The sequence below is a fragment of the Scophthalmus maximus genome, chromosome 5, assembly GCF_022379125.1.
Source record: "Scophthalmus maximus strain ysfricsl-2021 chromosome 5, ASM2237912v1, whole genome shotgun sequence".
Classification (NCBI taxonomy): Eukaryota; Metazoa; Chordata; class Actinopteri; order Pleuronectiformes; family Scophthalmidae; genus Scophthalmus; species Scophthalmus maximus.
The window spans coordinates 19,595,994-19,611,577 of record NC_061519.1 but is presented as its reverse complement, the minus strand read 5'-3'; the positions used below and the strand labels follow the sequence as shown (position 1 = coordinate 19,611,577).

Sequence of the window (15,584 nt, the reverse complement as noted above, 5' to 3'; positions counted from 1 at the left end):
TGTTGCAGTTCGTCCTTTGGCCACCAGGGGACATAAGCTTGACTGCGGACAGAGCAGGAACAGCAGATAGCAGATAGCTTCGAGCTAACGCTAGCTATCAGAACATCATTAACTCCCCCGTCCGGGGCTTTAATTAGACTTTAGTTCGGTAGCTCGTCCAGGGGCCGGCTTCTTTGGTCAAACATGCAGAAATATGAAAAGCTTGAAAAAATCGGAGAGGGTAAGTTCCATGCGCTTTTTTTTTGCAAAGTTAACAGTTAGCTATAGCCCGGTATGCTAACGTAGCTTCGATGCTAACGTTAGCTAGATTGAAAGCTTCGTGCTCGCGTTTTAATAATTCATTAGTTGAACTTGCACAGAGCGGTCGCTTTCACTAACACTAGTTCGAGTTGGTCGCACGATCTGCCCGTAACATTTCTGACTGCCGGCGTTTTCACGACATCAACGCTAGCTAGTTGAGCTAGCTAATGTTTTGCCATTCATCGAATACGCTGACTGGGGGTGTTCCGCTCCACAGGCACGTACGGGACCGTTTTCAAAGCGAAAAACAGAGAAACCCACGAAATCGTGGCTCTGAAGAGGGTGAGGCTGGACGACGACGACGAGGTGTGTTTTCTGGACAAAATCGTATTTGTGTTTCAATGTGTATATACACACACACAGACGCACGCGACGTGCTAACAACAGTGTCTGTCATTGGTTCCAGGGGGTGCCCAGCTCTGCTCTGAGAGAAATCTGCCTGCTGAAGGAACTCAAGCATAAAAACATAGTCAGGTCAGTATTTTACTCACTGGATTTATGTTTATGTTCTGAGCCTCCACAGAGGCGGAGCAGTTTGTTTATATTGCCTCTAACCCAGGTGTCAACCAGCATCAACGTCCGCCTGTTCTGTCTCCCTCAGGCTACACGATGTTTTGCACAGTGACAAGAAGTTAACCTTGGTTTTTGAATATTGTGACCAGGTGAGACGGAGTCCTCTCAAACTCACAGTGTGTTTATAACGGGTGTCTTCTGGGGCTAACGTGTCATCAATTGCAGGATTTGAAGAAGTATTTTGACAGCTGCAACGGGGATCTGGACCCTGAAACTGTGAAGGTGAGAGATCAACGTCCTGGATAATGTTCCGGCGTGCCTACTGAAAATGCACACAGTGCAGATAACATCCTCTGTGACCTCTGATTGTTATTAGTACGCCAGTTGCATCTTTTGAAACCTGATATTAATGGCTCACATATTGTTTTGCTCCCGTACGTGTTTTTCAAACCCTGCAGTCGTTCATGTACCAGCTGCTGAAAGGCCTTGCTTTCTGTCACAGTCGAAATGTTCTTCACAGAGATCTGAAGCCGCAGAATCTTCTCATCAACAGGGTGAGTGTTTAGGTGCATTTGGCACTTTGACCTCGAAGTCTGGTTAAAAATTTGTTTGTCAGAATGCTGTTTCCGTAATGTTGAAGGAAAGTGAACTGACCGGAGGGCTTGCTCTGATGTACTTTAGTTTGTGTGTGTGTGTTGCTATCATCTACAATCATTGGGAACTTCTCCTCTCTCTACAGAATGGGGAGCTGAAGCTGGCTGACTTTGGGTTGGCCCGGGCCTTTGGCATTCCTGTGAGGTGTTACTCAGCAGAGGTAGGCTGTACTTAATCAACACAACAGGCTAAAGTCTCCAACATGTGTATTGGAAATTGCATTGATTTTTGGCAAATTCAACTTATAATATGGAAAGATTTGTGCACTCTAATCAAGATGTTTAAAGAAGTTATCTCTTGGTTTGTGTTGTCAAGGCAAAGTATTTTCCAAAATAAAATATAAATAAAAGAATTATTTGATCACTAAATTTAAACTGTCAGTTTTTGTTATAGAGCTTGATGGCATTGTCCCAAAAATCCATATCTCAGTATAAAAAGTGATCAATGATTAAAAATATGGCGCAGGAGTAACATCCAACTAGCAAACTGCAACAGTATTGACAAAAATGTGCGGCCTCTTTTACAATCCCTAATAATTTTTTTAAGGCAATCGAAATGCACATATTCTTGGTCTTGGCTGCTCATTTGTTGCTCTCAGTTTAATTCTCTGAGGTCTTGAAGTGGAGCCATCAAATTAATGATGGAATAGAGGAGAACACACAGCAGAGTGCGGTTTAGATGGTGGTTGATTTTGTGTGGTTGCTGATGTCATCAGAGCAATGACAGGCGAGTCTCAGATAGCTGCAGTGGTTTTGTTTGTCTGACCTAAAGGCCCTGCGAGCAAATCTCGTGGCTGTGGAGCAGTTGACCTGCAGTGACACTAATCTGACAACGTTATAATCAGAAAACCTAGAAGGGGACAGAGTTTGAAGCATTGACAATTTGATGGAAGGACTTTTCTTTTTTTCCTTTTTTGGTAAAGGTCATTGTGCTACATTGACACTGTTGGCAGCTCTCAGCTAGAAGAAATGAACATTTCTGCACTATATGTATATACTGTTTGCTGTATGTAGAGCGTGCAGGAAGTATTAAATGCAGTGAATTAAGTTTTAATGATGACACTCTCACATCCCTTCTAAAAAAGTGTAACAATGCATCAGTTTTTTTAAAAACTTTTTCTCATGAGGTGACAATAAAAAAAACAACCTCCTTCTCTTGCAACTCATGTTACAACGGTATTATTATTATGTACAAGAGTTCCCCATAGGTGGATAGTGTTTGTTCAAAAACAAACAAACAAACAAATGACAACATAAAGATAATAAAACAATAATGATAAAAATTATGAGAGATTTGTGATTTTGTAACATTTTTTTCTCTCTCTTTTCTTCTCGTCAGTAAACTTCACTAGACACATTTCATAGAACCTGGAAATTTAACTTTAAAATACTTGATACTTGACAAATAAGCAGTTTGTTAAAATTTCAAGACGTGATAGAATCCAGATGTAGCTCACCATGTAGTGTCGGTGTCAGTGCTGCAAAATCCATTTTTTGGGGGTGAAATCGCTCCTCGTCTGGCTGAGATTAATCGGTATAGTCTGGTTTTAATTATCACACTGCGTTCTGTGATCTGTTTGTGATGTAGGTGGTGACCTTGTGGTACCGGCCTCCAGATGTGCTGTTCGGTGCTAAACTGTATTCTACCTCAATCGACATGTGGTCTGCTGGATGCATATTTGCAGGTTTGTTTGTGATTGTTGACGCAAATGAGAATATGTTTTTTTTCTCTTGGATTCAATTGATATTAAAAATAAATGTTATCACAACATTGCAAAGAGGATTCAGTATCTTTCAATTGATGTGTATAAATGCCAAAACCCCAAGGCACCAGAATATTTGTATGTTTTTGAGCATAGCTCTGAAATGAATATCTAACAATACAAGACATAATCAAAGGTGTGGTATTTCTGCAGCTTATTCCTTTCAAGGGTTTGTGTCCCGCTTAAATTTCAAGCATATGTTTCTACATGTCTTTGATTTGAAAATGTATGTGTGTGGGGAATTTTGTGTTATTCTTTAGTTGTTTTATGATGGAATAAAAAACAAACTAAACAAAACAAAACCCTCTAATAATTCTAAACATGTTTGATTTTGTCCCGTTCAGAGCTGGCTAACGCTGGAAGGCCTTTATTCCCCGGTAACGATGTGGACGACCAGTTGAAAAGAATCTTCAGATATCCTTGTTTAATTTTTTACATAATTCGTAGGTATTGACAGGCACTGATTTATTTTGTGAACACAAAAATTTCTTTAGCAGTTTGACTCTGTTGGAAGAAAAGAGTTTCTTTAACCACTTGGTACATTGTTGGGAACGCCAACTGAAGAACAGTGGCAGACGATGACCAAACTCCCCGATTACAAGGTTAATTATTGACGTCATTCATTTTGTTCAGATTTCTATTTTACTAAACACTTTAACGGAAATCTTTTGTCTTTTTCTACCTGCAGCCATATCCCATGTATCCAGCCACCACCTCGCTGGTGAACGTGGTCCCCAAACTAAGTAGCACAGGACGGGATCTACTCCAGGTATTTTCACTTCATCTTTTGAGGAAATGCACACGCTCATGTTTTCAACTACTAAGACACATTTTATACTTGTGTCCAGCGAAATTTATTCTTGTCATGTTTTTGCAAGTAGCAGCTAGAATCCAATACTAGTTGCTGCCAAACATGGAGTTTTTTGCCCTGCGAGAAATCTGACATCTACTGAATTATTAAGTGTTCCTTTTTGATCTCACCCAGAACCTGTTGAAATGTAACCCTGTCCAGAGGATCTCTGCGGAGGAGGCCTTGCAGCACCCGTACTTTGCCGATTTCTGCCCACCCTAAATGCTACATTTGCCTCTCAGTGAACTTCAGCCGCCAGAATCAAATCATCCTTCACTCTGCTGGTTTCATTCAGATCAGTCCCCCACCGAGGCAAAAAAGTCCCTCACCGGTTTTCAAACACACTCCCCCCCTGCGAGTCGTTCTGTCGTGCCTCTGTGTGGAACAAAGTCCTCGCGGCTCTGCAAAGGTTTGATGTTGTTGTAAGTTTGTCGAGCCAGTTTAATTTCGTACTTTGCACACCTCCCAGTAAATTAGCACTAATGTGGGAGGGTGCACTTTGTGTCGCGTTGAATAAATTTTACACCTGCAGAATTTTTTTCTTTATAAACAATGAGCCTCTGTTATCCAAGAGAAGGAAATTTGGCGTGTGACTTTTTAAATAGTTGACCGTGAATGAACAAAAGGCCCTTTGAGTCTGTGGTGATCTGAATCTAAAATTCAAAGTGCCAGTGTTGTCGTCTGCAGCAGTTCCCCAAACAAACCTTTTGATCAATAATGGTTCTGTTTCCCATTTTAATGTGCAGAGCAGTTTGGCCAGTGTGGTGTGTTAACATTGGTGATGACTGAAGCCTAATGGGTAGTGGGATTGTCAAGGCTAATACCAATATTGATATTTTAAGAGCAAAAAAAAAGTATCACAAAAAAATAACCAATCCTCATCAAAAATGTTTAAGTTTGATATTTAAAGAATTTTGACCACATACAGTACATTTACATTGGGCCAGATATTCTTATTTTTTTTAAGTGCAAGTTAGAAAGACTATAATTTAATACTTGGCATTTCACAATAGTAAGTTTTATTGGCTGTCATATTCACTATTACAGTTGTATCCATCATCAAATTGGCTCTATTGGAGACCACAGATTCCTCGGGCAGCTCATGCTAACAAGTCGCTATTTAAGATAAGTCATGTTAAATAGATGAGGCCGTTTAAGAATCACAAGCAGCTGATTTTCTTTCTTTTTTCATGTTTTGAAAATAGTTAAGGTTCAAGCCAATGTTTCCCCTCTTTTTATGCTTGTGTGTCATTTTTTTACAGGTCTGTTTAATTTGCCATTATTTCCTCAGAAGTTTCCTGGTTAGGTTCATGTCATTTGGTGCTAATGACTGAGGAAATATTGTTGGAATTTCTTTTAAAATAACTGCTCCATTTAAACTAGAGTACATATTAATCTATTATCCACTTATTACTGGAAAAGCTTTTTCTATCTGTGATCTAAAATGTATTTTTAGCTGCACACAGAATTCACAAACTGTTAATCGGGATTAATTTATTGGAACTGTATTAATTGACACTCTCCTTCTATTTAGGGCCAAATTATGTACATCTGTCCTGGAAACATCCTAGGAAATGACAAATGTGTTACTGTTATTTAATTTTTTATATATATTAACTTAAGAGCTGAACACACTTCACACTTCTATTTCTACATCGCAATGTCCCACTAACTATTACAAGATTGTATAATAGCATGGGAAGCTAATTTATAATTTTTCTTTTTATTTCCCATTTTGTATTTTGTCTTTTGTGCACTTTTTAAATGACGGTTTTATTTTAAACCGTTCAGTCATCAATATTGTTAAATATGTTGAACACTGACAGCCAGGATTATAGCCGGATATATATATATGTTAATGACTAGTGGACCATTTGTGACACACTTCTATTTTTTGACTGATATATCATCTTTATCATTATGATAATGTCTTTTAGCTTTTCTAAACTGCTTTTGTATTAGTGAAATTAGAGATGTTAAAAAAAAGGCAGGTCATCTCATGATAATCTGTATTTTCATATGATTTTGGTTACTCATTATGTTAACATGGTCAACAGCGTGCAGTGTTATGTTACTTCAGATTATTACAGTGCTACTTGTCCCATAAAGTACAACATGATGAGCTGTGTTTGAAGTAACTGTCCTAATAGGGATTTATTTTCATTTTGCTGACGTAAGACAAGGTAATGGATGCATGTATTTATTAATGATGGGAATGTCTGCTTCTTTTTTTTAAACATTTGTTTAAACGTAGCACAAGTTCATTTGGTACAGAAACTCCTTCCGAATGATTTAAACAATACTTCTGTAGTGTGTAGCGGCCGCTTTCGGATTTCAAATGTTGAAGGCTGTGTGTGGATTAAGTTAAAATCAAAATACACAAAAAGAAACTGCTGTCATTATTTCATTATCTCGTGATGACGGGACATTTCAAACTTGGATAATTTAAATTCTAAATGAAAAGTGGAGATTGCACTTTGCTAGTGTATTTGCTTTTTAGGTAGAACTTGGGATGAATATTGTCACTTGCTCGTTTTTTTGTGTGTATTTCAGCCAATTCTTGAAGGTGTTCAGTAAAGTCGACATAAATACGTGCTTGCTTTTTGGTGACTGGAAGTCCATTCTTGACCTTGGAAACGTGCGGTTGACAAAGTAATCACGCCTCGGGGTCCATCTGCTCTGGAGCTTTCAATCGAATCCCTGACAAAATCCCATCTGCTCTAGAGGAACGTGAGAGATGATCAGAAGCTCCACAACGGCCTCTAAATGAACCTCGTGAGATTGTTCAGTCAACGCATGCCTTTTATTTGAAATAATTCATACAGCTTGCATATCGATAGTCATTTTGAAAAACCTCTGCGTTTTTATGAAACGGATGTTGTGCAGGCGATTGTCTGAATTAGTACAAGGTTTGATTTTAAATTGTCAGATTCTGTGTGCACCAGGTTTTGAATACACTTTCGTCTTTGTTTAAAACCTAAAAAACTCGGCTAATCTGCTTCATAAGGACTCTGGGAATCAACTCTGATCAATCAATAACTTGTCAGCACATTTTGATTTGAGATATTTCATAACTCTTGACTGTTACATGGAAGTCCTTGATATAACCTTTTCCCAGCCGAGTCACACCCACAGCTCAGATAGGAAAAACAACACGCAGAACTCGTGTCAACAAGACTGTTCTCACCTCGGCAGATCATTTTGTGTTCACGACCGTTTAAGACTGACTACATAACGCACATTTAAGTGTGTATTAACTGTTTAATGTACAGTTCAGAGAGTTAAAATCACATATCTACAATAAAATGCACATTGAGCATGTAGAGCCAGATGAAGCAATCCCAGTTCCCCACACGTGTGAATGAATACTTTGATGTCACCTGTAAGAACCAGTCTTAAAGGCACATTTTTGTTTCACTTCAAGCAACGTTGTGTTTTTTGAATCCTTAAAAATGTGTGATGAAGATACTGCAGATTTCCCACATCCGCACACTATCTCTCCTGTTCGTGGAGTATTGCACGATCCAAAGGATTTTGAGTATAAAGATCCTGAACACTGAACCACGGGACATGAAGAACACACTTTTTTGATTCATCTGGCTCCAAAAATACACTTTGGACAGTTACAAAGTGGGATAGCATGGCTAATATTAACATTAAGAGACCAGAGATAATAGGAGTACACAGTGGTCATGCAGGAAGAAAAATGGGTGATTTGGCGTATTATTGACTCAGAATAAAATAGCTTGAATTTCTGTACAGTATAGTAACAGTATAGAATATTGTTTCTCTACCTGGTCATAGCTATGCAATAAATGTCAGTCTACTTAATGAGCACAAACAGTTCCCTAATAGTTTTCAGCCAGTTCAGATACACTCTGCTCTTCTTTGACTGGTAAGGCAGGGGTGTGGGGGGGGGGGGGGGGGGGGGGTAGGGGGAGGTAAAGACCTGGGACATTTTCACAAATCCTACATATCCCCACAGTTAGCGGTAGGCTCTGGGTCCAATATGTTTTCTTTTTTTACCCAACAATATGACACACACCAAAAATCATCATTGCACTGCAGCGTCTTCAGAAAAGCATCGTGTCCCTTTATTTTGGCTGCTGGGTATTATTCAGTTTTATCGCACGTCTGTGCTTGGCAGGCGTTAAGTCTACGTCCACTCCAGCTGTTGAATATGTCATGGATTGAAAATCGGAAATCCCAAATCAAATTATTTCTATTTCATAACAGTGGTATCTGATCCAGTGCATTTATTGCTCATGACACAACGCCACTCCTGAAAGGTAACATTTCCATTTGGATCAAGTCTGTCCACGAGGTGGTCTCTGGCTCCTCTGGGGAGTTACACTCTTTATTTCCTGATAATGCTGGAACAGTGAACGCACCACGTGTCAACAGTGTGAGGAGTTAAAAGCTGATCCGTAAAAGGTAGTCACAACCATAGACGTCCCGGTCAGTGGCTTTCGAGTGATGGCTGATCTCCAAGGGTTTGTGCTTCACATCAACAGTCATCTAACACACGGACAACAGAGTAATAAAGCTACAATTTTTCATGAACACCACTCACTTGATCGGCATTATACTTGAAAGTTTCACGTGTAAAAAAAGTATTTATAGTGATGGATGTGTAAATATACTCCATAACTGTGGTGTCAAGGATTTAAATAACGGTGAACATTACGAGAGAGGAAGTAGACTGACACAAAGGTAACAAAAGTTGTGTACATGAGTAAGATGGGGTAAATATAGAGTTTATTATACTTGATCATTTATACATCACAAACTATTATTTGTGACTTATTACATGTTCTATAATAATAATAATAATAGGATACAATGGTAAAATTTTACAATGCATTTCTCTTATAAATCAACTGAACTGAATGGGGCTGAGGTGCGTGGCGGTGCTGATGTTTTGAGGCAATTCTCTTGTGTATAATAGACTCTCCAGCTGTCAGTCGAGCTGTAATCACAAGAAACCTTTTATATCCACATATTTATATCTATATCTATATATGCATATATGACAAATGTGTCACAGTAGCAGTAAAGAATTTCTCCATGGCATTTAATTGCGTTTATTTACAAATTTCTGTCAAGTTTAGGAATGTCACCAACAAGCCTTTCAAACTCCACATGAGATCAATAGAGAATAGATTACTATCATTGTGCTGATGATCACCTTTAAGACACCAGAAGAAAAAAAGAAAAAACGAACAAATGAGAATTACTAGAAAAGGCCCGAAGAAAGCCCGACTGTTTTTTGGTCCGATGAATTCTACGGAAATAAGGGGGCGAATTTTTCACCGAGCCAAACGCTTGGATCGTTTTGTGATAGTCACCGTTAGCAACACTATCCCAGAAAAGTGGGAGATATTAATGAAAAGTAAAAATGTCAGCTATATAAACATATAAAGATACAATCAACAGCCTGTTTTGCCATCTGACTCTTTTTTAAATTTATCTTTTTAAACCTCAATGTGCCGTATGTAAAAAGTGGGTAACGTTAAAAACAAAAACATCCAACTCAGTAGCTTCTGTCGTCTCAGGGTCCACGTGGCACACAACTAAATACTTGCATATATACAAATAATCAAGTTCCTCTTCGGTTTTTAAAACTGAATACGCACAGTTATGTAATTAATGAGGCAACTCAGAGCCTCACAGTAGCAAAAGGCAACATGAAACACCGGCCCAGTGTTCCGCTTCAGGTGTGAGCAGCTCTTTTGACCGACAATCAGCTCGTCGAAGTGGAGTGGATTTCTAAAAAGCCTCTCTCCTCCTCTGACTGGTGACAGTTACAAGGTCACTCAATACGGCATCGGTTAGACGCGGGAGACGTAACACTGATAAGAAACCGCAAAGTTACACTTACCACCATCCACATGTATACTTTTTTCTTTTTTTGATCAATGTACAGAGAAGAAAAAAAACTAGCACGACAGTAATTTGTCTCAACACCGGTTCACCTCAATCATCTTCAATGATTGTTTATTCTAAAGTGACTGGATAAGAAAAGAAAAAAACAATTCCACAAAATGAAACATGAATAAATTAACACTGATGCCTCGACATGGCAGTTAAACCTGAGTTCTGTTTTGGAAGTGGTCTCTCTCTCTTTTTTTTTTTTTTTTTTTAACTGATGATAGTATTCTATTCTATTCAGGCATTGATAAACTCTACCATACTGTTTTTGAGTTATACAATCAACCCATTTTGTCTGTTAAATACATAAATGATTTCACAGTTTACTGTCAAGTCCCCAGATGTGCCAACCGCCCCCCCCCCCCCCCCCCCCCCCCCCCCCCCCCGCCCCCAACCCCTACTTTATGTTGTCAACAAGCAAACTCCTCAAAGTTGCCTAGAGTCGGGTGACGAGGTAACATGTTCGGCGTGAATCCGAGACTGTCCGAGTGACTCCGGAGGGTGTCACAGGTGCTCTGCAAAACAGAGGGGAGGGGGGGAAGGAGGGGAGACGAGTTGAACCGGGTTAAGGGAAGGGTGAGGAAGATGATGATGATATCGGAAAAGAAATGACGCACATGCAAAGTAGAGAGAAAATGGGGCGATTGTGGAAGGACACAGAGAAATAATAATGTATATAAATTTAGCAAAAAAAAAATAATGAAGGTGATCATTATTAACAAATTGGACACAAGGACAAAATATACAAATGGAGGACAATGAATGACAGACACACGTATGTGGCGAGGTAATGAACACAACAGATTTGGAGGTTCCAAGATCAGCCACATCGCATTATGTTTCACAGGTAGTGAGAAGAGTTGAAAAGAAAATCCGGGTGGAAGGTGGGGGAGATGAATGAGAGGAGAGAGAGGAGAAAGAAAACAGCATATTTTTAGTCTTGTTTTCATACTAGCAATATACTAACATTAAGTTCCCGGGAGTCGAAGCATCCATTTCGTTCCCCTGTATGTGCTAAGGCACTCGCTAAGTAGACAACTGACGATATGCGGACAACGACGACATTGGTCGCCCCATTGGCACGAATCGGTATTCCAGCAGACAGAGAACCATTTACAGTTTGTGCAAACTCACTGCATGCAGACCTGTGATAACATCACAAAGTAATGCATCTAGTGATGTTATCTGGCACGAGCCTGAAATGCATTGCCTGTAAATGGACCTCTGTGCTGCGGGGACGCAAATAGTCCTCGTGTGGTTGCCGCTTTTTTTTTGGGACATTAATTCAATAAATATGTCGTCTGATTTCACAGGATCCCTGCGCTTTATCCTATGGGAAAGAAAGCATCAACATTTAGTGGGGGGAGCAAATTTTTACGCACTTGGAGAATCCAACCAACTCATGTCTTCTGTTGAACCGGTAAAATACAGACACACAACAAACTAACCTGTCCTAACATAATGAATAAATTTGCTCACTGCATTTGGATAATCACCCCTTTTTTTTTGTTGACCGTCTACCAAAGCCATCATTAGTAGTCACTGAGGTAACGATGTATGAGATGGTTTCAAGTATGTATGATAGAGAGGGACAGCATGGGAGGGAGCATCTATTATCAATGGGGTGTGCTACCTGGGGGCATGATTAGGCGTGACACCAGGGCTGGTTGGGTTCTCTGGAAACTCCTGGAATAGACATGATGAAAAGAAAGATGGGTGAGGGTGACTGAAATGAAAATAAACACAGTGCAAATGCTATAAATTAAATTGTGGGGGGGTTTCCCCTCAGTATCGTATCAGTAAAGTACTGAAGGTAAATGTCGGTTCAACATAAGATTTGAGTTTGTTTTGTTTCCCCTAGCGAGCAGGGAAAGCACAGGGCAATTTCAGTAATCTCAAAGAGTTGACGACGGTCATTGAACTTAAAATAGAGTGTAATAAACAACTGAAGGCATCACTTCATCGCAGGTTATTCGAATGGAGACGTGACAATGGACTACTTGAAAAAGGGGGTTACTGAATATGAGATAGAGGAAGTAAAGAGGATGGTTTATAACAAGCAGGTGAACATGAATGAAGCAGAATACAGTAAGTACAATATGTCAGACTCTACGCAAAAAGCATGACATAATCTAAATATATCAGCTTCTGAATAAATGCTTCGTCTACTGACACATTTTAATTGATAAGGACTGATCCCGCCATCACCGGACAATAACCTCCTTCTGAACTATGTTGGCTTGAGTTAAATAAAACATTGTCCAAAACCACTGTCTGAACCCGAGCGGAACCGAACATGCATAAACACACTCCTCATGCAGACACAAACCCATCACTTGTTCAGCAATCTGACGAAAAATTTGGGCAACAACCGATCTCACATGCTGTATCTGTACACGTGATGAAAAAGTCTTGGGCTTGTGTGACACAACGGAAAAAAACGAGAGCTTGCATTTCCGAGACTCTGTCGAGAAGAGCTGGACGCAAACTGCCACGTACAGTAACACTCGGGGACAAACAGAAACGCCTGCGCCGAACTGAAACCTACTGTGCTCTATGCTTTAGATTAAAACCGCACCAGAAAAGAGACAATGTTTCAGCATGTATTTCTGCTTTTGCCTCCACAGTGAACTGCAGAGGTGGATTAGTGCTGTTAGCCGTTGTTTGGATACGACCAGTGGTTCCCATGTGTTGGAGAGAAATGGATTGAGTGTTTTTTATAGATTAGCCAGTTCTACCGGCATTGGGAGTTAAAAAAAAAGACATTTTAATTTATAATCTAGGGAATTTTAATGGTTGGCTTCTAAAAACAATTTCTAATTTACCACAAATCAGTCATATGTACTTCAAAGCATTTTAACTTGCTACCTTTACTTCACAAAAATACAAACAGGTCTAAAGTTGGAAAACCTGCCTCTCCATCTCCATGTGAACATGTGACCCTGCAGCAGCCTACTTGCAGAACATTTGCCGGTGTGAAGTTGCATGTTCGGTTTCTGCTCCACTCCTCTGTAGAAACATTACATAACAGTCCGCAGGGCAGGGGCCTCCGGTTGCCGCGTGTTTAAACCACAGGGCTCAACAAAATGCTCAGATGTGGGGCAGGACAGAAATGCCTCACATTCTTCACACGTACTTCATTGTGAAGTCAAACCGGGTTCTATGGCCTTGAAGGCTTTGTAAACGAGAAGATCATCTAACGCTGGTAAAATCCCCAGACCTCTTTAATCTTGGTCCGCTTTCCTGCTCACCCATCTACTCTCACGTGAAACTATTTTTGAGTTTGCTCTAATCGTACTGCCAGATGTAAAGCGGAGAATCCCTGAGTAGAATAACAGCTTTTATGCTCCAAATGAACTGTAATTACATGATTGAGGGCGACATAGAGAAGCTACTGTAAGTTGTAGGTGTTGGTGTGAGGGCTTAAGTAAGATCCGGGCCATAACCTCTGAATAAAAGCGGTTTGTGAGTCATAAATAAACGTCAGCTGAAAGCAGGTCAGACCCTTTACTTTCACTTGTCAGTGCACTGAGGTCTAAGGGCACTAAGTGGGGAAAAAAAATCGGATAAAAACACGATAAAGCTGGGAAAGTGACGTTTACCAGGTAGGTTAGGTCTTTGTTAATACTCTTCTGCATTCCATCTGTAAAACTATTGTAGGTTTTTGCCATCACGGTTGATCATTTGCAATGCTCCTCTAAAATATTCCCCATGTAAATGTGTGTAATATTACACTGATTATGCATTCATACTGTGCAATAAAATCAATATGTATATTTATATAATGAATGGTTGCTGGCTCTAGAACAACACATTGTTTCTGCGAGAGAAATTGAAACTAATGATTACACAGCGTTGTGCTGCTTTGCTTTCTCTCTGGTGCTGTTTAATAAAAGCATTTCAAGCGTGAGCAGACACTTTGTCGTCGTTGTCGTTGTTGTTCCTGAGCTCACCGAACACATCACATTCATTTCATTCAGTCAAATCCACTCTGAGAGACGTAAATTACCAGATTGTCGCTCTGGCAACGCTGGGGTCGTTTCTTGCGTATGAAGTAACCCAAGAGCTTGTCCTTAAACACCTGAATGCAAAAACATCCAATACACAATAGAGACAGATGAAACACAATCAAATATTAACAAGAAATACTACATTCAAGTGCAGACTGTCGACAATTTCACTTGGTGGAGTCCAACGTTTCTGGGAAATATCTGTACACTAAAGATGAAGCTACAACCCCAGGTTACTAGCTCCATGCAGCCACATAGCAACTGTACAAACATTAGGGTGGTATTGATCCTCTCATTTCCCTTCATATATGCAACATGGAGAGGTTAACAAAGAGAAGCAGTGCTTGGTAGTTTAAATGTTCAACCTTACCTCATACAGGTAGTCAAATATTTCCAGTATTGTTAAAACACTGGCTCCGATAAACAACCCCATCTGACCTCCAATGTCACCTAGGAGAAGAGAAATTGGCAAAAGGTGCAGTAACCGAACAATAGTGCGTGTCAAAGCATTCCCCCTGCGCTGTCTCTTTTAATTCAGTATCTCTGAATAATCTGAGAATAATTGTCAAAAGTGTCCATCCAGCCCCCCCCCCCCCCCCCCCCCCCCCCCCCCCACAACTTCTCAATAGACCCAACCCGGCCGCCCTTGCAAGAGCATCAGATTATGAAAATGTGTTTCTCGACTTCAAAGAGGGAAAACCTCAAAGCGCCATGCGTGAACAAGCGATGTGAAATGTGCAGCCGCGGCCCGCCGAGAGTGCTGAGACAGAGGTCGGCCATGTTTATCCGTCACAATGAACACGAAAGTGCCACAATCTTACCGAGAAGCCCTGCGATTTCGTAGGCCTTCTTCTGCTCAATCTTCTCGTAATTCAGAGCTTCAAAGAAGATGTCCAAGACCAATAAATTTTCTCTGGAGAGAGGACAGACAAGAGCACACCCGAGAGATTTTATGTCGGGCGATATTATAACACCGGACTGAATTATATCTCGAACTTCCTGTATAACCATCTTTCATTATTGTAACATTGAAGGTGAACGATGGAGACTCAGGTCATGCCGGTCCACAGTGCATCCATACATCAACAGAAGAAAGAAAGGAGGCCGTTACCTGGATACCTCACTACTACCAAGTAATACGTACCCAATATATTGCTCAGTTTTGTTGAATTTCTTAGCCAGATACTTAGCAGACGCCTTACTGGGGATCTTAACCATGGACAGCTCCTTGCCATAGCGAGTCATGTTGCAGGGCGTCTGACAGACACAGTAATCGTTGTCTTTCTCTACCAAAAAGTCTGTGGATGATCAAAGTCATTCAAAAACATTGTGGAATCAAACAAACCATGCATCCAGAGGCTCTTGGTTTCTGCTAAAGATATCTCTTCACACAAACAGAAGAAAAAAAAGCTACGTCCGCTGCCATCGTTCACTTTCCATGAAAGCAAATAGTGACTGAAGCAATAAGAGGGAGGGAGGGAGGGAGGGAGGGGGAAAAGCACTGTGGGATTTATTTGATATCAGTGAAGCACAGACAAATCACAAATCTTCCTAATGGAATTTC

At 40.2% G+C, this 15,584-nt stretch overlaps 2 protein-coding genes across 5 annotated transcripts in view; one reads left to right on the top strand and one right to left on the bottom strand.

The window, feature by feature from the left end:
* Positions 1-10: 10 nt before the first annotated feature.
* Positions 11-6,673, top strand: cdk5 (cyclin-dependent kinase 5). The gene is made up of 12 exons (XM_035633258.2): positions 11-220; positions 518-606; positions 707-774; positions 902-962; positions 1,039-1,095; positions 1,272-1,367; positions 1,553-1,627; positions 3,055-3,151; positions 3,574-3,643; positions 3,771-3,831; positions 3,918-3,998; positions 4,215-6,673. Exons 1-12 carry the CDS (start codon positions 184-186, stop codon positions 4,299-4,301), a joined length of 879 nt encoding a protein of 292 aa, XP_035489151.1. The 5' UTR covers positions 11-183; the 3' UTR covers positions 4,302-6,673.
* A 653-nt stretch (positions 6,674-7,326) lies between these two features.
* Positions 7,327-15,584, bottom strand: part of asic1c (acid-sensing (proton-gated) ion channel 1c) — a 75,947-nt gene continuing 67,689 nt past the window's right edge. For 3 of the 4 annotated variants that reach the window (XM_035633254.2, XM_035633256.2, XM_035633251.2), the window contains exons 6-11: positions 15,165-15,318; positions 14,842-14,933; positions 14,391-14,470; positions 14,020-14,091; positions 11,644-11,696; positions 7,327-10,525 (exon numbers count right to left, since the gene is read on the bottom strand). In XM_035633254.2, coding sequence (XP_035489147.1) covers positions 10,447-10,525; positions 11,644-11,696; positions 14,020-14,091; positions 14,391-14,470; positions 14,842-14,933; positions 15,165-15,318 — 530 coding nt within the window. In that variant the 3' untranslated portion in view covers positions 7,327-10,446. The remainder of the gene's footprint in view (positions 10,526-11,643; positions 11,697-14,019; positions 14,092-14,390; positions 14,471-14,841; positions 14,934-15,164; positions 15,319-15,584) is intronic. The other variant, XM_035633253.2, reaches the window with a different exon arrangement.